We start from the raw sequence: 24,766 nt of genomic DNA, 5'->3' as shown, positions 1-24,766 counted from the left end.
ATTAACCGTTATTATATAGAAGTACATACTTTGTAAGGTTCACCGTTTTTCAGCCTCTTTTGACGCAGCTTTTCTAAAGGCGGAGGAGCCACAAAAACAACAAAGGGTTTTAAATCAGAATTCCTAAGGATTTTCAACGATTGTGGATGTAGGTTTAGAACACATATTTTACTGAAGTTAACTACTGATCGAATGGCATCTAATGATGTACCTGTAAGCAAATAAAAAATACCATTGAATACCGCACATTTTAAAACTAGTATTTTGTTATTTAACTACCATAATATGCTTTTTCGTATTCGCCATGTTCGACAAACTTCCTAGACAAAATATCAGATTCAAACTGAACCCTAGTAATGAAATGATAATCTTGACCATCAATTTCACCATCTTTTTTCGCTCGACTAGTATCTAAAAATTATACAATACATTTTGAAACCAATTTAATAAATTTGAAAAAGAATTTCTAAAATTATACATTTTACAGAAATACAATACAACAAATAATGAATACTAACGAGGAATGGCAGCAGCAAATCTATCCCGGTCTTCCATTAGTCTTTGTCTGAGTTCATGTCGGCCTATGTTAGGTGGACCAATTAACACAGTTGGCCTTTTATGATTTGCACGAGGATAGTACAAAGCCACTTCTTCATATGTTAGTATCTCTTCAGCTTCATACTCTGTAGAGTTAAAATTATTTATGACAGAAATTAATTTTAATAAACTAGAAAATAATTCCAAATTTACCATCAGAATTAGAAGAATAAATAGGATAACCACCGTCTTGATACAGCGACTTCTTTTTTCTTTTTTTCAGATTTTTTTTACCACAAAGGAACGTATTTTGTTTTTTGGGTTTATCTTTACCGGGCTTATCACCGGTTATAGTTTGTTTGAGAGCTTCACGTTGGTGTTGAAAAGATTTACTTGGTATTAGACCAGCTAATGTTTGATCTTCTTCTCCCTCTCTAAATGCTTGCCACCAGTTAGCATCCTCTTGAGATATTACATGTAAGATGTCGCCCTTTTGGAAACTGATTCCCAACTCTCTGCATGGAATGAAACCGTCATCTTCAGGATCATAATCGAAATGGGCCTTCATATGCATCTATAACATGAAAATTACAATATTAATAACAATAAATATATATTAAATAATTGTATTGACTTTTTAATTTTCTTAATAAGAAATTAGTTTAATAATATTAAAAAAAAAAAAAATGTATACTTTATGAATAAATATATCAATTAGGATATTTTAAGTAGAAGCAAGTTAAATAACATGAACTTAATAAAATAATAAAAATATTTTAATTTTCAAGGGTGAAGCATGTGAAAATGTATACATTTAAAAATAAAAAAAAAACACAAAAATGGGTGGCTGATATAGGATAATTCATCCAAACGATTTGAAAATAATGTACCATTAGTTTTAAAGTACATTAGTACATTAGCATAAGTACCTAGTTGTGTAACCTAGTGGATTAAATAGACTTTAACAACGAAAAAAATTATCATAATTTCTATATAATTCACATATAAGTTTATGTCTCAAGTCCCTGTTTCAAGTATAACAAATTTATTCTTGCTTCATTAGGAATTTAAAATGTATTACAAAAAGCAATGTGAATGAACTACCAACTTCCAAATAAATTTAATTCAAATAACTTACAATGAAATTTTCCCTATTTCCATTTGTGTTTTGGTAAGAAACCCTATTAGCACTCGGTACAATCATGAATGTCAAAGGACCAGTCATGACTGATAAGATATCACAAACATCGTTTATGGTCTTGCCACGCATTTCGACTCCGTTCACCTCCAACACTTCGTCGCCTTCATGGAGCAACCCACTTTTTTCAGCGGCACCACCTCTCACTATTCGCCCGATAATCACTGCATCACCATCATTTCGAACAGTAGCACCCTGTACGCCAAACATCAATTTTAGTAAACCGTTTAAAATACATAATAAATAATCATATTATTATATAATGACATACCAATGGCTCATTAGTTTTTTCGATATTTATAATAGTGATGTTAGGAGGATGTTGTTCCGTATCGTACATTGAAGGATCATTCACTGGCAACGTAACTGTTACTTCGGTGGTGGATTCGTCCTGCGGCAATACGTCTTGAGATATAGTATCGTGTGCCCACAGTACACCTTCAATTTCGTACTGAGATAACAGTTTAGCGAGTTCCGACGCTTCAGACAAAGCACTGTTTTGAATGCTTTCGAGGCACTATTACGAATATGTTTTAAGTATTTTAATCAACACTCAACAAATTACGGAAAAAAAACTTACGTCTCTGACCAAGTTCTGCGCTTCAAGAGTCACAGGCCTTTTAGTCGTAGTGGGAGGCCACAACTGCTGCACTTTGTTGTGAACAGACAGCACTCGGACGAATTCCGGGTTCAGGAGTAGACTTTGAATCACAGTTACGTCTGGATCAGACTTATTCCCGAGATAGATCCCGTTCTTTTTCAGCTGCAAATGTATTCTCTGCAGTGCAGCTATCAATTCGCCGTATCCTAGAAAAACAAAATCCAAACGTCTTACAACCGGTGCGGAATACGACTGAACAAAAGTCTAATTTTATAATATATGCCACGCCGACCGCTACGATGATAATGATGATGATAATAATAATATTATCGTCACGAGTGTAAGTGACAGGTTCTTATGCAGGGCGTGCTCCGCGTGGCGGTATAGAATATGACGTGACCTGAATGCCAAGCGACATCAGCATTCCATTATGCTGTTTCCGACCGGAACACAATGGGGATACCCCTCGTAGTTCCCCAGCATCGAAACCCACCTTACACTATTTTCTTTCTTCTGTTTGACGTGGCTCGCACGAATCGAAGAGAAGAGAAGGATAATGTAAAAACTTAACGCTGCACTCACCAACAACCCTGTATATCGGTTCGTAAGGATCTTGAGGTTCTTCTACAGTGATGGTGTTATCCTCGTCGTGTTCTGACGAAAACCCATCGTTTACGATTCCAGTTTCCAACGGCTCGTGTTCGAGTTCCCGGAGTTTTTTCGATCCCCTCACCGATCGGTTGAGAAATTCATTTTGTTGAGCGACCCTGTCCTCTTCTTCTCTTCGCTTTCGTAACGCGTCCTGCAACGTTATTTAATAATATTTATTATAATACATCCATGATCAATCGTAATATAAATAATGTTGGTATACCAATTCTGAAACCATTGTCCAATGGTTTTCTATTGGAAAATGCGAAATCATATCATGATCAATCAATCAATCATATAAAAATAGTCACCTACGTGTCATTCGGACATGTATAGGACATTACACTGAGGTCTGGCAAGTTAAAAAGCAATAAATCTGACGTTATGGATTTACGGTTCGGCGGACAACCGGAAAAAGCTGCATGGCGCATCCTATTGGGAGGAGTAATGCACGTTCGACGCAACGATATTTTCGATTTATTCTGTATGTTTTTTTGTTTTTTCAATGATTGGATGACCACAGAATATTACTGTCGGTGAAAATATAATGACAAAGTGCTATTAAAATTAGTCGTGGAAACTTTGGGTCGCACAAGCAGGTATCTTATAACGGACGAGCAGAGGTCAACGAGCGAAAGAAGTCTGCACGAATTTGATGTGAAAAAATGTATTTTTGTCTTTGTCCCGTTTTATTCATAGAGAAATAAAAATATAGTGTTCGTTATTGTTTTAAGACTTTCATGTTCATACTGCTCTGCACGTAATATTTTACACAAATATGTATTCCATAAGGATAGCTACATGTCTTTCATGCGGTGTAGTGATAAATTTTATAATTATTAATAGATAAATATTATCACACTCAATTTGATATTATTTACACTGTATAAGCCGTGATAGTTTGGCGTTACCCAATTGGTCACTAAAATTTATAAATGCTGTTAATTAAATTTAAGATTCAATTTAAAGATTACTCGAAAAGGTATAACTCGTCAACGATATAAAATAAACACGTTTGAATATTCTATTTTTAATGATATTTTACCTTGCCTTATTAAAAAATAATTATTATTTTTATACTGGCGTGTCGGTGGCTTACGAAATAACGTAAAGCACTGAATTTAAATAAAACTGCAATACATATTTAACGCTATCGTCATTACGCATACGTTTTCACTATTTGTTACCTCATAGAACACGCGACAGTTGCAGATAAGATTAGAATTAATGAAGTATTCTCTTATTCTCTCTACATTATTATGAGCACAAAACAATATAATTCAATCCGTTCGGTTTCAAATTGAATAGAAATCATTGTTCTGCCGCACACCTACATGGCGACGCATGGTAAGATTCTACTATTCCAAAAGTATTATTCTCTAATAGCTCATCTCGTAAAATTCGAATTCGTTAATACATAATTTATACTGAATTATTCGTTATTTCCAGAACAATAATTTTAATATACATTTTGAAGATAACTTAATTGATTTATACATTAATTAATCATTATTTAATTGCAATTAAGTTAATTTTGAAATTGATTGTATCGTAATGTAGTAAATAGGAATATTTATAGAATATTTTATTATATTACATAATTTTATATTTTTAGCATAATTACCAATCGTATGTAGTAAATAGTTTAAAATAGCTTAAATTAAGAGCACAACAGCTAATTGAATCAGTCATAAACTTACAACCAAACAGGAAATTTACTTTAAAATAAGAATAAATAAATATTTCAGAACCATAACAAGTTTTAAATCATAAAATAATAAATTAAAATTTTATAATTATAAATTATTGATTTTAGTCTTTTTCAATTTAACAACCATTCGGCTTTGAAACTTTACACTATACCTTTATTTAAAAATTGTTAGCTCAAATAAGTCTAAAATAAAAATTATAATTTTACTACTCAACAATGATAATTCAATTTCATCTTAAAACAAATGTAGCAAGTATGAAAGTAATTTTTAGCTTTAACTTTATGTGATATATAAATAGTATATTATTATTATTTATTATTTTAAGCTATATTTATATGATAATTATAATTATGATTACCACTGGATTCGAACATAGAATCTATTTTAAACTTTCATAATGTTGCATATTTGTATATTATTACTGACTTTAGCACGAAAACATTTGATTACAAACCAAGATTGAAAAAGCCGAACGTAAGAATAAAATTTGACTTTCTACAAAATGTAATATAAATTGTCCAAAGGCTAAGAAAACATCTTTAAATTCAACTGCGATAGTACAAAGTTCGTTTTAAAATATGAATTTCAAATTTTAAAATACAAAAAAAAAAGACACTAATAATAATTACCAATCCAATACGAGCCATTGACTGTTTAAGAAGGCGTGCACACGATCACTCGGATGTATGACAGAAACCATAATGAGTGAAAGCCCATTGAAATACTATTTATTTTGTTTTTATCTCTTTCAGTACGTGTAATCTCGAGTACTGGCAAAATTACATGTAACGACTACTATACTGCACGTAAATCATGGACTATTCGATGTTTTGTACACACACACACATACACATGCTATGTTTTTTGTTTAATGTTTATAACCGAGATGGTCAATAACACCAAGAGTGTCGTTTCTGAACGTTTTGAAAACACCACTTTCAAATACGATAGTAAAACTAAAAAAAAACTTTTAGTAATAAACAGTTCTAGTAAAAGTCCAAAAATCACTAGAATCTTATGACAACGCTTTCAAGATTTAGACGCACGTTTTACGTACAATTCGCTTCGCAGGAAATTGTTTACAAAATTATGTTGCTGTATACTATTATATTTACAACATCTGCTACGTAACGCGGAATGGATATATTTATTAGAATATACGCGTGTGAAAAAAATATTGGTCGTAAAAGGTGGACTTGTATGACTACACCTGCTACGCGAAACCCAACAACAGAGTCTCACCCATAATCGGTCCCTGTTCATGATACTGTTAAAATACCACCGAATCATCCGTATGAGTATTATCGTATCGCGATTACGTCCTTTGAATGAGTATACATAAATATATGTTCTAAATATAAGAGTAGGTACCCCGAATTCTCACGTAATAATAATAATAATAATAATATATAAGTAGAAAATATTTTTTTGAATCGCATTTGTACGGTTCGCGGGGTTGAAATTTTGAGCAATGGCTGCAAGAATGGAACAGTACGCATGTGTAAGTATGCACACGATTATACGTAAAGAAAAAATATTGGCTTTTTCTTTTTTACTACTTATTTTATGTTTAACAAAATGCATCTTCTTACATTTCACCTGCAACAACGATGCTTATTTCCGCAAGAATATTCTTTTTATTATTATTGAAATTACTGGATCGCAAAAAAACGGTAGAATTCGCAAATGACAAGACCTGGCTAGCTACCGAATGTATATAGAGTAACGTAATATTTTTCCCATGAAGAAATCTGATCAGTCGAATACCACCGATATTTACCCGTGCACAACAATATTACGTATTATGTGTCCGAGTGCACTGTGTGTACATAATATTATAATAGGAGTACGTCATCGACATTTTGTTCGGTCGACAGTTTGTACATTATTTTGTTTTATGAAAATCGAAACAATGCCGTGCAATGTAGTTCGTTGGCCGCGATGGTCACGTTATAATAATGATTCAATCCAGTCCGGTCAAGATTTTTCGGGACGTGGGCCGTTTATACGGGGTAGCGCGAACCGATGCGTCCGATCGCGCGGTATCATTTTTTCCCACGTTCAATTGATTCGTGAAACCTAATTATTTTTAATTTAACTATTAAGAATTATTTTTCGGGCTCGACTGATAATTAATATCGACCGCGAAATCATACACGGAGAACGGCAATAGTATTAAAATCATCGTTCCGTAAGCAGGGCCGTCCCTAAGATGAAAATCAAGGGGAATGAATAATATGAAAAATTCCGTATTCAATTTTTTTACTCAATATATGTAGTATAATTAACTATATGTTGTCATATTTTCACTTTTTAACATGTATATAAGTGTCAGCATCGCACATTCTTAAAATTGACAATTTAATTATATATATATATATATAATAATATTTTATATTGTATAATAAGTAGTTATATAAATTGTATTCGTGTATACACTGTATTACGAAATATGTAATATTTGTTTTCCGTAAGTAAAATTAGGTCCTTCTAAGCTATAATAAAACAAGTCCGACTGCCGACTGGTGTTTTCGTTGGTGGGGGGAAGGTGAGACACCCCCAAGACCCCCCTTCGAGACGGCCCTGTCCATAAGCCGGTTGCATCCGAAACATATTATTCATAAGAATAAAAAATAAATTACTTAAAATCATATATACCAAAATATTATACGAAAATAATGAATCGACGATTCCATCAATCGTGATTAAGATAACATCGGTTTTTATGAGGTGTAAAAAAAAATATTTCATTGTTCAAAATTCGTAAAGAGAAATAAATAATAATTAAAACGCAATCGTATATTATTAATTAATATAATACTTTTACTCGGCTATTTCATCAAATATTTTATAATTAGTCACGCATCGCTAATCATGTTCAATATTTACCTTTCGTTTTCGACACGTGCAAAAAATTATTTTATTCGAAAATCGTACACGTAGGTGGTAGCTACTAACAACAACAATTTACAATAAAATATGTACTTCCCGTGCCCAATTTGCACGGTGTACTGTAATACCTATAGACTTGAACACTGCTCGAAGGATATTTAATGCGTATACATATACTATATATATATATATATATATATATATATATATATGTATATATATTGTGTACATCAGTTGCCCTTGAACACAATTTTTATTTTTATAAAATATTGATGATCTTCAAAGGTAGTAAAAACACGTCAACATAATGCAACAATTATAATAGCCAACTGCATATTATTGTTTTCAGCAAGGACGATTATTGAGGTGGGGGGAGGACTATTACAATAATTGACAACAAAAAATTATGTACAACTGAAATCCGCAAGAAATACGCAGTATAGGTGTCGAAGAATGTATGGATCGAATGAGTGTGTTTACGATCATCATAATATATAATATCGTTTATAATACATCATAGCCCCCCCCCCCTTCACCGGTAACGGTTCGGTGTTGTAGATACACAGTGGAATGCGAAGGTCATGCGAGAGATACCTGTGCACGCAGTATACCATAATGTGTGTTGTTAAAGTATACATACGGGTGTGTGTGTATGTACGTACTGTATAATAGTATACACGGTGTTCCCGATGTTCCCGAAAAAAACTAAATAATAATAAATCTGCCCGAGTCATTCGTATCGTTCCGGAACAACCAATGCGAATTTTATAAGATATCACGAGGATACCACATATTATTATTATTCTCATTGTTAACATAGTATCTCATGGTCGAGGTAACTTGAATTAGTGCGCAAAATAAGAAAGAATGACACTAAAAATTAATTCGAAGACAATAATCAAAAAACCGAAGGTAATACGAGTGCACGCCATAATAAGATGAATATGCTGTATGTTGTCTGTTTCGTTTTTCCGGTGTGGATGTTTATTATTGAAACTACCTGAATTTTTAAAGCTCGACGAATGAAAAATAATGTGTACGTATTAATTTAATAGGGTGATTAAAATTGGACGTGGACTGGCGCGTTGGTGTGCGTCTGTTGCCAGTGCGTTAATTGCAATACTTGGTATTATATATTATTTTATTTTGATAATATTTATTATAAGGTTATAAAAAAAAAGTGCATATATTACTATCAAGAGCAATTACGTATGGTTTATAACAATTAATGAAACACTGCACTGCAACCGTCAATAGAACATGGTAAATTATTATGTGGGATATTATCTTGATAAATTGCACAACAAAAATTGCTCAACAATATAACATATATATATATATAACAATACTATTTCCTACACTTTGGAAATTGAGTCCATATTATACAATAGTACACATACATAATTCTGGAATTATTTGTTAAGAATTTAAATAAAATCTCGTCATGTTGAAATCCCATCAGGCTGAGATAACAAAAGGGGTGGTATTTTAGTCCTTAGAAATTGAAACCCCCCGTTAATACATGTCATCGCCTCATTTGTATTTGAGTGGTTCGTAACACAAGTGGTTGTGATATTTACCTGGTACTTCTTAATGCTTTGCATCTGCTCCTTAGTGGGCTCCGTCGACGATATGGTGACTATCGTGTTGTTGTTGATGCTAGCCTGTTGAAGCTGCTGTTTGATCACATCAGACCGAGGTGGCGGAGGTGGCGGAGCCGATTGTCTCTCCGATACCACCGAACCATTCTGCAAGAAAATATTCATCCATAATTAATAAAATGTTCATTAATCAATAATTATATATAATGAGTAAACTATACAAAACGTGAGTACAACTAATGAAATAAATCAGACGAGGAAATAAATAAATGATAAGAAAGAAAACGCGAAATCGAGAAAGTGATATTTGTAGGAGTTCTGCAATCGAACACCATTATGAACGGGACTAATGGTCATTGTAACCTATGGGGTTTGACCTATAGAAATCGATCTGGAGAAAGGCACGTTTAAGTATAAATAGGCTGTGTGTGCTTACATACATCCATACAACATCTTATAAACAATATTACGTTTCGTATCAATGTTCAAGTGCCTACTTATTGTGAATTTCATAAATATAAATAATTATAATAATATATAATAATATAAAATAATAATATTTATGGACTCGTTTTATACTAATCATAGCCAGGGCTAGCGATAATTTTTGAGGATCCCGTGGCTGATCGGTTCCAGGTCCCTTTACACTTGTTTAGTCAAGATATACATACTTTAGTTCAATAAAAATATTCATATAAATATATATAAATTTGCATCTTATACTAAGGCGAATGAGAATATAAAATAATTTTTTTTTAAAAAGCATAGACGATGGGCCCTCTTGGAGATACGGGCCCCGGGGCTTTAGCCCTCACTGTTCCACCCTCTCACCGGTCCTGATCATACCTAAGTGATATATGGTATATTTCATCTAAGTCAAGACAAATATGATTAGTTTTATCGTTATTTTTTAAGTGGGAATAATATAATAGCATCACGAGATTGTTTTGAGAAATTCTATATAATTTAATAATATATTATTTACAGTCATTGTGTGATACTTGAATAAAATACGTTTAACAACAATCGTGGAATTTTTCGTGTCTACGAAAATAAAATACATACATCAAATTCTAAATTTATTTAAGATAATAACACTGAATCATTATTATTATACATATTGGAATAATCTGACTCATTAAGTTTTAACAAAATCACATAAACAGATGCAAAGGTAGATGAAAAACTAAATAATAAATATTAAAGAATAAAATAATGTGAAAATATAATAAAAGTTTTATTCTTATGATGACTATTAAAATAATAACTTTTAAATGTACGTTTTAATTAAATATTTCATACATATTTCATTTAAGTTACAAATGAGATTATTAATTATTTTATCAACATGTCTTTAAACAGAAATTCTTTTTAATTTAACTATAATTAAATATTCCTGCTTAAAATTACGGATTTAATAAACTATTAAATTATATTACATTCCACAGTTATATAATGAATAACAATTTAAATGTAAAGGTAAATTGCGTAATTTTTTTTGAAAATCAATTCACTAATTATTTGCCAAAAAAAAAAAAAAAACTTATATAATTTTAAATTTTCATAAAATTTTTAAATAAAAATATAATAATATTTTTTTAAGCATTTTAACAAATTTTAAAAATTGAAATTAAATGTTATTTATAAAAAAATATGGAAAATTAATCAACTTTGACATTCAATACAAGATCCAAAATATGTTAACCATATTTATTGTTAAAATTACAACAATTATACGAGATACAAAAGTAATAATCGGTTTCTAGAACTATCCAAAGTTAAGTATAATATACAAAAAGGTTGTACCCATTGAGAATTTAATTATAGCAACGAGTTTTTTGTAATTTTCTAGAAAACTACAAAGAATTTTTAAAAATTGAACTTTCTAATCCTTCTAACCGAAAAAATTTTTGAGCTTGCTACGATTAAAAAATGACTGTATAAATTAAACATGTTTAATTTTTTCTAAAAATCTTAATAAAAAGTACATTAATGACACTATACATTATTTTAGCAAATTAAAAAAAAATGAACACAGTAACTTAATATTGATTGATAATGGTTTCAATAATTTAATTATTATCAAAAAAGGTAAAAAAAATTAATATCTCAATAGTTTAAAATAAAAAGTCTTATAATGTAATTAAAATAATTTTACTTATTTAATGTTTAACTCTCGCTTTACTGTAATGTACGAACAAAAGCAAATTAAAAAAAAAAAAATTTAACTGAAATTAATGTTCTAGAACGTGATGATAATATTCCTTATTAAACTACTTGTAATTATGAAAATATGATGGAATGAATAGAACAACTTAACTCAATAGAACCCTTTAATGTTATTTTAATCATTTACTTTTAAATTATATAAGGTTATAGTATTTTAGACTGTATAATGATTTTTAAAAAAAAAAAACGCATAGTAAACATCAACTAAATGTTTTTTGTTTATTAATCTTCGACTACTTTTTTATTTATGATATATTTTCGTGATTATTGCGATACCTATACAGATTACGCTGTGGATAGTACCTATCCTGGTTAGGAACATGATAAGGTTTAGGGTTTTAGTGTATTTATGACATGGTTTACACGTCACCAGCCGATAAAATTCCTGAATATGCTTGATAAATCCGTGTATATAAACAGGTAAGGGAGACTCCTTGAACCATTTAGAATAATATTAAAACATAATTATTATGCAAACTTTTTATTTCATAGACATTGCTCGACTTGAGGGGGAAGTAGGGGACGGGGTACCCCAACTAATTTTTAGAAATTGTAGTATCCCCCTACTGTTTTGTTTTCATAAAATTCCAGAACATGACTTATTAAAAAGAAATTAAATTCATAGACTATAGAGTTCAAGTAAAAAAACAAAAATTTTGCATTTTCTTAAAATGATCTTGAATAATTGTATATATGTTATGAAGGTTTTTAATGCATAATTTTCCTAACCCAATTTAAAATTCATTGAAAAATAATGATCTAAATCAATAATCTGATTCGTGAAATGATTTAAATTTCATCTGATGAATTTTGATTGTAATTTTTTTGTTAAGTAGACAATTTCTACAAAAATTTAAAAGATTTCAAGATTTTTGAAGTACAAAGACATTTTTTTTTAACCTATATTATAATAATTGTTTTGACTGACTATAAGTACGAAATGACACATAACTTCTTAAAAGAGAATCAATTTCCAAATATGCCATTCTATGTTCTTTGAAACACAAAAAAAAAAAAAAACGTTTTTTTTTTCACCGAAGTCCGTCGCGCAGAGGTAAATTTTACCATTTGTATACCGTTTGTCGAAACGAGAAAAATTTTTTCGTTTTTACCACTTTAACCCATGACATGTCTAACGGACGGCTAACGCAACATGTCTGACACAGTTTACTGCTAGGTATCACATTATCTAATGGGTACGTTTTCCTTAATACGTCAACAACTTTATAGCTGCCGGCAACCGCTAGGGCAGCACAGTCGAGGAGCAGTATAACCACAGCCGCTCATGCGTTCGTTTTTATTTTTTCATGTTAAAAGTACTATTTATTTTAAATGAGGATGAAAAACTTGTCAAAATGGTGGCAAAATTCAATTATTTGTACAATCTGGCTAGTCCACTCTATAAAAACCAAATATTCAAAGATAATGCTTGTAAAGAGATATTCATCATGTATTAAATGACAATTAATTAGTATTTCAAAAAATCCTCATTCTGGTCTTGGCATAAATAAGGGATGTTCATTTGTATTCTCCTGATTTACTAATTGTTCTAAAATAAGTTCTTCTTCTTCGAATTAACCAAAAAGAAGGTATGACAATAAGTCACATTCACTCATTATGAATTTTGATTTAATTTTAATTTTAATTCGAAATTCTAAGTTCTTAGTTTAAATTTCTAAATTCGTTGTTACCTCCCAGTGACTGCATACGACTGACGTATCATAGGAAACACACTGTCATGCGTCAGGTGCAAGCGTAAGACGCGTTGTTTCAGCCATCTGCGTCTGACGCATCGTAGGAATCGCCACCTACCTTTAGACGTTTAGTAGTTACGCTGTACACCGCATGGATCAGCGAAATTCCTTTAAAATACTGTTGAATTGATATTTTTTTGGTTCGCGCACACACTTCTATGTGGATATGATTTTCAAATAATACATCGTTGATGAATAATGATATCTAAGTACAAGTATAATACGCGTCGTAGAGAAAATACTCGTTTGAGATTAGTAATATCTCAAGTGACTATAAGTACGTATATAACATTAGAAATTGCAATTTTTGCTTATTTTTTTTTTTTTGCTATCAAGATTTTCAGAAAAATAAGGAATGTAATCTATCAAACGAATACATTGTTTTTCGATCACAACCACATATTTAGATTTTCATTAGACTTTTACATAGAAGACAAAATTATCATGGTCAAACCGTATACACACGGTGTGACAGAAGTGATATTACGCTTTCAACCGACACCTTTATATTGTAAATGGATCAACAGTTCCCCGGTGAAAATCTAAGACAACTCGTCCAACCATAACCATGGTCGTTACGAAATGTATTCGAACCGAATGAAAATAATTGAGATCCAAGATACAATAATATGTTCTACGGCACGTAATTATAAGATTACCGGATTTTTTTCTACGTTTTGATATGTAGATTCATTTTTGATTATTCGGCTGATTTTTATTTTATTTTTTTCAACGGTTCGAGAGAGGCAATCAATATTTCTACGCGTGTTCTCTATACCTGTGTTCCGGTGTTGCGATTCGCTCTGGACGGCGGAGGGTATCTTGGCGGCGTCTTTTTGCGCGCAATAAAAGAATCCGGCACGTCGACGGCCCTCTCCCGGTGAGGCCCGTTGTCCAGCGAAGTCATCATGACCATCGTGTCCAGCGTTTCGCCTGTCACGTCGTCGACGGCTCGCTTTTTTTCCAGCGTACCGATTTCGCTACCCACGCGAACCAATCCGCTGCCACTTCTGCGACGAGACCTGCGGAAAACATATAAAATCCCGATAACAATATTATAACATAATGGTAATAATAATAATAATGATGATAATGTAACATTAAACGCATGTACGTCCAAAATTATGATAATCATAGTGATAACAAATCAAAATCAGAACAATAGTGATGACAATTGTCATTAATGATAGTATTACTGAAAAACGGTGTCAACAGTAAGTCAGGAAAGTCCGACAATGAGTAGAGAATCATTTACGTTATCAAACAAATTTAACTCGTAGGAAATGTCGAACCAATTTTTTCTTCTACAGTTTTACTCGTTTCAAGCGAAAAATAATCGTAGCCAACTCATTAAGACTCGTACAAATTCACTACGATTTGCTAACAGTGACAGATTGCTAAAATTAATGATTATTAATATTCAAGGACCTTTTAATTTTGTACTTACGATCGGGCTTGTAAAGACAATAATTTTCCCCTGGTAGAAAACGGTCTGATCGGAAAACGTTAGGGATATATCCGCATATATTTTACATTAATTTCGACTTTAGAAACATTGCGCAATCACTTTTTAGGTTCGTTTTAATTTTCACACTATTAAACAATTATATACAATTTTCTTTTATTTGATTGTGATTTTCATTAGATAATGTCAGTTGATTACACAGGACTGTGCATACGTGTTTAGCCTTCAAATGCGAAACAAAAAAATAGTTCAATCGGACTTTCATGCATGTTTCCTGGTGTCTTACGATGTTGCATTTATAACTACTACAATGAAATTTTGTTTAAATATAATTATCGTTTTAAGTATACACGCGTATGCGCAGCAACAAACGGAAGCATAGCCTTTAAAAAATAATTTATGAGAAAATAAAAAAAACCATTTTTATACTGGGGTACTTAACTTATATTATATTAAAATCGTTCCATGTTTAAAGCATTCAATATCGATAAGGGTTGTTTTCCCGGTTGGTTATTTAAAATATGTATGCGTCATAATATATCGGCTAAACTTTGAAAATCCAATTGTGCTTTTGGTTGCCTCCGTCTTAACTATTTCAGGCGTATAAAAATCGGATTATTGTTTTAGACAAGGCGATCGTAAAAAAATACATTTTCCTTGAAACAACTCCGTGAACAAAAATAATTGGGCGTATCGGTAAACTTTGAAGAAAAAAATTCTATGTACAACCATAACATGACCAACAGACTAATGTTATATTTATGAAAATCTAGATTTTATCGTTTTAGTTACGCTTGATAAGTGAATGCGTATGTGTGTGTGCATATACAACGGAAAATATAGTTGAACAACAGAGTTTAAAACGCGACTGTAATATACCGCTAAATCCCTCAAGCAGAAACCATATGAAATTAAATGAAACATATCAATCAATCATTATAAATCTAAGATGGCTTATAATAACATGCTACCATAGCACGTCATTATAACATATAGAACTGTTATGATATTTTTCTATTAATAATACGTATACTTATATTTAATACAGTTTTAACTAGGTTGTAAATTTAGTATTTTCAAATAAAAATTTCAACTAACTTATTATTTGCCTTTATAAATGTTTACATCCTAAGATCAGAGTTTAACATATTATTCATATGATAATATTCTACAATTTATTATTATATAAAATTATTTGATTCTTATTCTAAAACTGAATTATTTTAAAAGAAAAAAAGTTATATGCATATTATTAAACATATTTCTAGTTAATTAAATTAATTTTTTAAAAAAATTAAACGATCGACTGTGTAATATCTTTGCTTATTATAATTTATCTCACTATATGGAATACTAATATTTTCACTGCGACAATTCAATGGAATAGAGAAATTATATTAGACCAAATAATAATAAACCTAGTAAAATAAGTGAAAAAGAACATATTTGTATAGACATCTAAATAAATATTTTATATAAACAGTATAATAAAAAATAGTTCATTCAATAATTTTTCAAATTAATTATAAAACTTTATTTATGTAGACAAGGGCTGGAAAAAAAATCTGAGTTTTAAATTATAACACATTCGTTTTACTTAGTACGATTCAATCTGCTCAAATGTATAACAGGACTATATACTACTGTATCAATAACGTTAATTAATTTCAACTTTACATAATATAATCAAACGAAAACTTATAAACTCGTAAAAGTATAAAATATTTTGGTTTATAATAAACATGAGCATAAGATACCAGATGTACTTTGAACATAGTTTTCAAAATCAAATGATAAAATATTTCGTTTTACATTGTGTTTAAATGTAATATTAAAATAACTCTTTACAATATTTGTCAAACGTTGCTGCATTCGTATACTCATGTTATGTTTAAATTAAATAATGGCATGTAATCATGTACTCGTAAATCTATAAATTGTACTCGACATCGTTTTTTCCGATACTTCACTATTATTCAATACTACATAGGTACTTACTACTTATTTTAGTACTACTTTATAATGTACAAGTGCAAATTTATAGGAATAACTAGTTATTACATGTACTTCAAACTCGACATCCATCCACAACATTAAAGTAATAATAAGTAAGAAACCCTAAAGTTTTGAGAAAACCAAAATCAATCATGGAAAGTCTTAAGGGACTTCAATTGTTGACTTTTAACTTTTATAAAGATAAAAAGGACAAACATAATTAGTAATTCCAATAACGAGGGACCAAATTAGATTATTTATAATTATATATTCTATGACTTAACCTTATTTATTCCCTTAAAAATTATACAGTACAAATATTTTTATGAATCAAATTATCGAAACTGAATAGTCACTGTACAACAACCATACTAAAGGAATTTAATTGATAATAGTTATGAATTTATGATAAAAACATTTTTCAAATACATGTAATTATAAATAATATTGTTATTTTAAACCCTTCAAAATATTTGTTTTTAAAATTAGCAATTGGTTGATTTCATAGTATCTTATCATCATATGATTTTTATTTTCAAAAACTGAAAAAATGTATAGTTACAGCAAATAATGCGTTGCTTGATATAATTTTCCGGTACTTTGACCCCTTCTTTGTAATTTACAAGACAATATAAAACCGATTTGTATTATTGAAGAAGCGAAACGAATTACATCTACATGCAAAAATGTTCTTTTGTCTGTACACGCATGTGATGAGATTAGGTATACTTATCGAATCTTAATACATTATGGACAGCATCAGATAATAATTCCCAAAAACAATATTCTGTAATGCCTAAAATATACTGCATTTTCATTCATATAATTTAATAGAGTATTGAATATTGTGTTTAGTTTTTGTTTTCTTTAGGTAATTTACAAATATAATATGATCAAGCAAAATTAATTGTTCAATATTTCACGAAGTACAAATAATATATGTATAACAATATAGTTAGCCAATGTAAACCCTACTAGAATATATTAAGAGCTACCATTTCGTTTATGAACTTTTTTTCACGTATTACATAATATTAAATATATTGATTAATATAATACTGTAATATCATCTAAAACATATTCAAGAGTATTATAGTACATGCAAATACTAACTTGTTTCATTTTTAAGTGCATACTGTAGTTTAAGTATCAACTGCCGCTACACACCAAATAACATAATATTTTATAATATACAAATAATATTACATACAGTGAAAATATATAATTTTAGGTAAATAAATAAAATACAAACGATGGTTATTTTTTCCGCTACCCACCACACATTTTGTCTAATATTAAATGTATAAGTGTGATGTTTGCTCTTTTATTTTTATTACAGTTTTGTATTAATTATTATACTTTATCGATAAATTATGATACACACGTCAAACACACAAAACATAAAACAGATTAAATATAAATACCAATACATTATGAGTAAAATATACTAAATTAAATTGAAAAAGACGTTCGTCAAAAAATTCTTACACAAGAACAAATATTGCTACAAAAATGTATTATTTATAATACTAGACTAGAATAGTTTAATGTATTTAGAAACATTCACAAACTTAACAATAATTAAACATTTTTTAATCAAAATATAATATAATAATTGATAGCATGCTTTCTCTGTCCATACACAACATGCACATTAAATTTTAGTGATTGATAGCCTAACTTTTTAAAAGGAACTTTGGGGAACAAATCCATAACCATGACTCCGTAGTATAGTAGAGAGGTCAATTATACTAGGGAGCCTCAACAATAGTAGGGTTTTAGTAGGGTAACAGTGGGAAGAACCAGAAAAAATATCCACTTAAGTGCGGGCGAACGATCTCCAACAGTGGAAAATTATTAGGTACAGGAAAATGGACTTCGGAACAAAATAGCAATTACGGCTACCTATCCAACCATATAGTACCCGCATATCGTTTGATGAGCGAAATTTTGTAGACTCTCACATTTAACGTTACAATTGTCAATAGCAATACCGCTACGTTAGTAATGTTAGATTTAAATGTCAAATAAATATATTTTGCCTGAAATACTCTGTGGTATAATTTTAACGGAATAAATCCAAAACGGACTGTATTGGAAACCGAAACACATCATTACATTATGCATAAAAACGCCGGTATCCACATGTTTTGGCTGCATCCGAATTGGGTCCCGAATTATTTTAGGTACTACACTAGTTCTTGAATATTTTTTGGTGAGTACTATATTATACTAACATTTTCCTTCCCATTTTAATAGACTTAGGACTGTCTATGCTCTATTTAGATCACAGGACCACATTTTTTTAAAATTCTATAATTTATATAATAAAATATAGTATTATTAAGTAATAAAAGTATTACAAATAAAATATTAGTAATATTTTTAATATTTTTACCAACGCAATTCTAATAACTTATATTTGAATGAAAAAGAAACAAAAAAAAAAAAACTATAAAAAACATTTTTAACCATACCTATGGTCTAAATAGATTATAGACAGTCCTAAATCTGTTAAAATGGGAAGAAAAATGTTATTATTATGTAGTACTTACCAAAAATATTCAGGAACTAGTGTAATACCTAAAATAATTCAGGACCCAACTAGTGTAGTACCTATACAAATCCGGGACCCAGCTAATACACTATTTGCGATTAGTCCCTAATACTCGGAACCCAACTAGGATGCTCCGCGTGTGTTAGGTATATTAAACAATAAGTATTAACGGGAACCCGCGTCGAAGAAATGCTTTTGGGACGACAATAAACTCTCCCGGGATTTACCTAAATGTATGGGGATAAGCCGTCGAGGGGTTAACAACTATATTTTATCCAAACCTTCACGACTGACAAGAAAAATGAAGAATTTAAACACGACGTTAAAATCACATGTTTTATTCATTTTTTACGTCTCTAGATATCAGAAAAACGGACGCCATTGAGTATCATTATGGTAGCTCATTTAATAAATGAGTCTAAGATCCATCACCTACATAAACATTAATTTTAAAAAAAGTATAGCATTAATGTACCTACATGTTATTTATATAATAGTTAGCTATTAGAGTAAAATAAATCAGCTAGGATATATTTATTTAGCTAGAATTGTTTCGTCAGAACCGAGATCAGAACATTTTTAAAAATTAAAATTAATACATTTATATGTGTGAATACGTAATGTACCTTGTATACAACGATCGACATAGATGACACATAACTAGTATCTACAGGAGGTAAATACTTGAAGTTGAACTGATGTATTCGACGAATTCGAGAGAGTTTACACATTATTTTGTATACATTTGAAAGCAATGATGAATGGTCGAATTAAAAAAAAAAAAAACAACTCCTGCAGTGAGTGGAGATTAGTGATAAATACACATAGATAAACGTAATTCATGGAATATCATATTTTATATAATAATTGTAACTTAAATGTAACACGTAAGATCACCGGGGATCCGGATCATCACGGCCACACTTTTCTATACTTTTATACCGCTCCGTTAATAAACGTTCGTTTTTGATCGTACACAGTGTCAATATGGGGAACCGCGAGTTAACTGACTAAAAACGGCACATGATTTTTTTCAAATTCACAAGTCTCTCATGCCCCCCCCTACCCGAGATATTCCAAGCGAACTAGAACCCGAGAATCTAAAACATAATATCCAACGATGTGTGTATTTTCATAGTTCGTAGACAACAACGCTGTATATTATATTGAAACCATTACGGCGAACGGTAAAAATTACGTCAAACGTGAAACGGATTCCAATAACACAGTTTTCCCGGGTAATCCAACGGAATGCTTCCAATATTCGTGATATCAGATGATACGTCCGGAACGGGTTTTCGCACCAGCGTCGACGTACCTATCCCGGGTTTCCGCGGTTCCCCAAAATGATATGAAGAGTACAGGAGAAAAACGGTAGTAGTCCATATCTATAAATTTTCCAAGAGTGCAAAAACAACCGTATGGATTACAATCATTCTTCACCGGTATAACTAATCTTTTCCGTTAATACTAGCGAAATGAGATATTTTTTTTACTGGATCAATTTCAACACTCAATATTACTCCCGATTTGCTATCGAATCAAACATTTAATACAAAACCGAAGAAAAAGGACTACTATGATTTTTATCCTGTACCCCTTCACACAACAATAAGCGTGCGAGAACGATGACGACGACCGTCGGTGCGAACGTCGGAGACACGAGACGGACGGGTACACTCACCACGTGTGCCAGTAGTACGGTAACAGTTTCATGGTGACCGGCAGGTGTCCAGTGGCGACGGGGATCCAACAGGCGGCGGGAGGGCGAGTCCCGGACACTAAACGATCGCCGCGGTGCCAGACACTGTAGAATGCAACGATATCACGAACGGCGGCGGCGGCGGCAGCGGCGGCGACGGCTTTCGCAAGGTACGACGAGCATACTATCGCGGATAGAAGGACGTCGCGCGGACAACGCGAACATCGAACTGGCGCGTCAATTGTTATGTGCGTCAGGAACGCACCGGGAGAACCGGACCGCCGCCGCCGCCGACCAAACGACGATCCTGACGGGGGGAGGGGAGCCGTCGTCGGCGGCGGCGTCGTCGTCGTCGTATACCTGTGCGTTCGTGCGTGCGGGTGCGGGTGAACAAGTGGCGCGCGCCCGTTCTCTTCGACGGTCGGTTAGGTTAGGCGGCGCGTCCGGTGCACCGTCTGGTACCTGCAGCACCAGCACCAGCAGCAGTCAACGCGTGCACCGTACGGTGTCGGTGGTATGCGCGCGTACGACCGACCCTGGAACGGACGATGTTGCTGCGCAGCGGACACACAGGTACACGGGCGAGGCGGTGCGCCGCGCGTGTACCTGTCGTGGAATTCCTGACGACCCTTTGTCACACGAGTCGCACGCACGCACGCGTCCGGCTAGCGGAGCGTGGGGTGCCGAAGGGAGGAGGTAGGATAAATAATGTACAAACAGATCGTACAAAAGGTACAAAACATAACCCGAATAACATGCACGCACGATAAATAATAATAATACGATTATGAGTACGCACGACGCAGTTAGCCCGAGAGATTCGTTTTCCCCGCAGACGGACCACGCACTTTGTACACCCCTGCGCGTTCGTTATATAGTTATTACTATCATTATCATTATCATTATTGTTGTTGTTGTTATTGTTGTTGTTGTTGTTGTTGTTGTTACTTGTTGGAAATGAAAAAAAAACCTATACCTAATACAATACGTCTCGCCGTCCGGCTCCGTGTGTATACCTTCCAGGACGACGTCACGGTGCCGTAACCGGGATTACTAAAAGGGTAGGAGGCGGTATAATAATTATAATCGAAATCACGTTTCCGTCGTTATGAATTTTCCCTTTTTTAAATTCATAACGCAATACGTACCACCGCGTGATTTAGTCACATACGCACCATTATATTTCAGCGTCAATATAAAACCTAAACATTATTTATATTTTATCCATCGTAATAGAAGTTATCTTTATGGATACCTAACCTACCTGCTTAACCAGATGGCTCTTGGTTGATTTTATATTACACTATTCCTTCACATCATATTTTAATCGTACCAATTCTATTATGCGAGTATACATGTTTAAAAACTGCTGTCAATGGGGAGGTGGATTGGAGCAAGGCCCCCTCAGACCTCCCCCCCCCCATAAAGCTCTAAGCCACTTTGGCGTTATTTACGTTCACTCCGGATTCGAATAATTTTAACAACACTCCCCGGTGTCTTTGTGAGAATTTCGTTATGAATATTATTTACAGACGACTTTTTTTCCAAATACAAGTATTTTTCAAATATGTCTACTCGTATACATACAACAGGTGATATTATTGTTAACTATAGTATGTATAACCGAAATGCAATAATTATTATTTGATCCGATAAACTTTTTACAATACGTTGAACAGTCGTTAAAAACGAAAATCCCCTTATAATTATAATATCGGGGATTTTAATATCGAGCCACTTTGACTGCAAAGTAATCATACCACATTATACGTAGGTATTAAAACAATCGATAAGTTTGTATTTTCTAAAAACTTATAGACGTAAAATATCAGTACCTAAGTTAGACGTAATCGTTCGTACAGTTCTCTTTGTGCTCGGATGTGTGTAATGTAATGTAGTACGTACATGACATGGTTTTGGTTTTATAATCAATAACTGGTTATGTCACGTGTTCGTATGACAACGGAGGGGATAAGGGAAGAGGTGCGTTTATTCATAATTTTCCTCTCCGTTTAGTACGACCAAGTCAACATTTTCGCTGGAAAAAAGAATAATCGTCACGGTGCTTAATAATTTATCAACCGTGTCGTTTGACTACACGAAATACTGTACTACACAGAACAGACCACTGTCCGATTTTTGTTGGAAATCTGTCAACACACAATCTGAAACATCGTATTATAATATGTTGCTGAAATTCCCGGAAAAGTCCGGCCACAAATTAACGACAGTATATTTTAAACCGAATGGTTATTTTAAAACGACATTATAATTACGACGTACTTAGAACACGTATTGGGTGCATTAAACGTGTAATTGTTTCTGGTCGACGTCTACATTCAAACAAGCGAAATACCAATTAATTTGTATGATTTGCTGCATTTCATTGAATATCAAAGGGTACTATGCGAACTCGAAACTTAAACATATTTTTAAAGAGCTAATTCCACTAGAAAATGTGAACAATCGAAAATTTAAATAATATATATAACGATTGGTTCTCGTATAATAATATCCAACCCAACATGATATCGTCAAATCGAGCAGACGGAATAAAAACGCTCGTTTGTACGGAAAATATTGCTGCGACTCGCAGGCATAATATAATGACCGTCTGAGATTGTTTCGGGCTAATACATATAGGATATCGCTGTTCGTGTACTACTCATTCGATGCTGACGCTCATGTTTTTTAATTACCAACAAACACGCCGAATTATATTGTTACGTCGGTCTACCGTGTACACCGAATACGAAAAGCAGTCGGTAGAAACACTCCCTTTGTTACGCGTAATGCCCCGCAGTAAATAAAAGACAGGTGGACCGTAAAAAAATAAACAGCCCTCTTCGAAATCACCGTCTATTTGGAGGGGAAAACCTTAAAACGTTCGTGTTCTCGCATAACTTCTTCATTGTCCGCGTTACCACCGGTCGTTTTTTTCAACCATACACTGGCTGTAGTGGGCGGAATCATGGCACTGCAGTTCTCCCTACTGTGTAGACTTCGCTCCCCGTGTAGACGAAAAACCATAAAATATTAAAACTACCTGCACTGCACGTTACGCCTCGAATGAAAAGAGAAAAAAACGATTCGAGTAACTTGTTTGAATTGCACACGAACATCACATTTTGAAATACTGATGACTAAAAAACTGTTAGCAAAAGTTAAATCGTCTGCGAGACGCTCGATAAAATATTACGTTTTTGCGTGCGTTAAAATGATGACAAAATAAATTTCAAGAACAAAGAATCTGCAGTATATAGTAATACTATATATACGGTTTTAATAATTAAAATATAAACGTAATACCGAACATGAATAACCTCCAGTGTTTAAAATGTTTTTTGTTAAGTGTTGTTAAAATAATAATTTTAATATGATTAAAATATATTTATTTTTTTTGCAACAATTTGCTTACTTATCATCGCAATACCCCAGTGGCCAATACTAACCGCAAAAGATATAGCAACAACCCTATATATATAATAAAATATTGTCAAGTAAGAATATTTTCTTAAAACTACGATAAAAATTATTAAAATGTTTTTTCTTTTTCAAGTTTGTCACGTTTTAACTTATTTTTGAAACATTTAGATAAGATATATTGATATTTTTAATTAATATACTACGTATAATTATTAAAAAAAATTTGCTGTCGCAAAAATCACTATCTACAGTTTCAGATGATTTACACAGTGAAATCAATTGTTAAAAAGAAAAAAAACTATGGCAAAATAATGATAACTTTTATACATTATAATATATACCTATGTAATCACTGAAATGTATTATATTTTTTATTTTTTTATCATAACTAGACATATCATGAATAAATACTTATATATATATATATATTATGAGTATTCAGTTTT

General features: G+C 32.1%; 1 protein-coding gene across 3 annotated transcripts in view; it reads right to left on the bottom strand.

The window, feature by feature from the left end:
• LOC112680480 (MAGUK p55 subfamily member 5) overlaps positions 1-24,766 on the bottom strand; it is a 46,549-nt gene that overhangs the window by 1,091 nt on the left and 20,692 nt on the right. For 2 of the 3 annotated variants that reach the window (XM_025550574.1, XM_025550575.1), the window contains 10 exons: positions 13,954-14,197; positions 9,172-9,339; positions 2,919-3,138; positions 2,316-2,542; positions 2,007-2,252; positions 1,676-1,930; positions 751-1,111; positions 519-683; positions 280-411; positions 30-211 (listed from right to left, as the gene is read on the bottom strand). In XM_025550574.1, coding sequence (XP_025406359.1) covers positions 30-211; positions 280-411; positions 519-683; positions 751-1,111; positions 1,676-1,930; positions 2,007-2,252; positions 2,316-2,542; positions 2,919-3,138; positions 9,172-9,339; positions 13,954-14,197 — 2,200 coding nt within the window. Of the gene's footprint in view, positions 1-29; positions 212-279; positions 412-518; positions 684-750; positions 1,112-1,675; positions 1,931-2,006; positions 2,253-2,315; positions 2,543-2,918; positions 3,139-9,171; positions 9,340-13,953; positions 14,198-20,876; positions 21,138-24,766 lie in introns of those variants that run through there. The other variant, XM_025550576.1, reaches the window with a different exon arrangement.

The sequence above is a fragment of the Sipha flava genome, unplaced genomic scaffold (genome assembly GCF_003268045.1).
Source record: "Sipha flava isolate LNK unplaced genomic scaffold, YSA_version1 177_pilon_pilon, whole genome shotgun sequence".
NCBI lineage: Eukaryota > Metazoa > Arthropoda > Insecta > Hemiptera > Aphididae > Sipha > Sipha flava.
The sequence above is the reverse complement of the archived record's forward strand: the minus strand, read 5'-3'. Positions and strand labels throughout refer to the sequence as shown.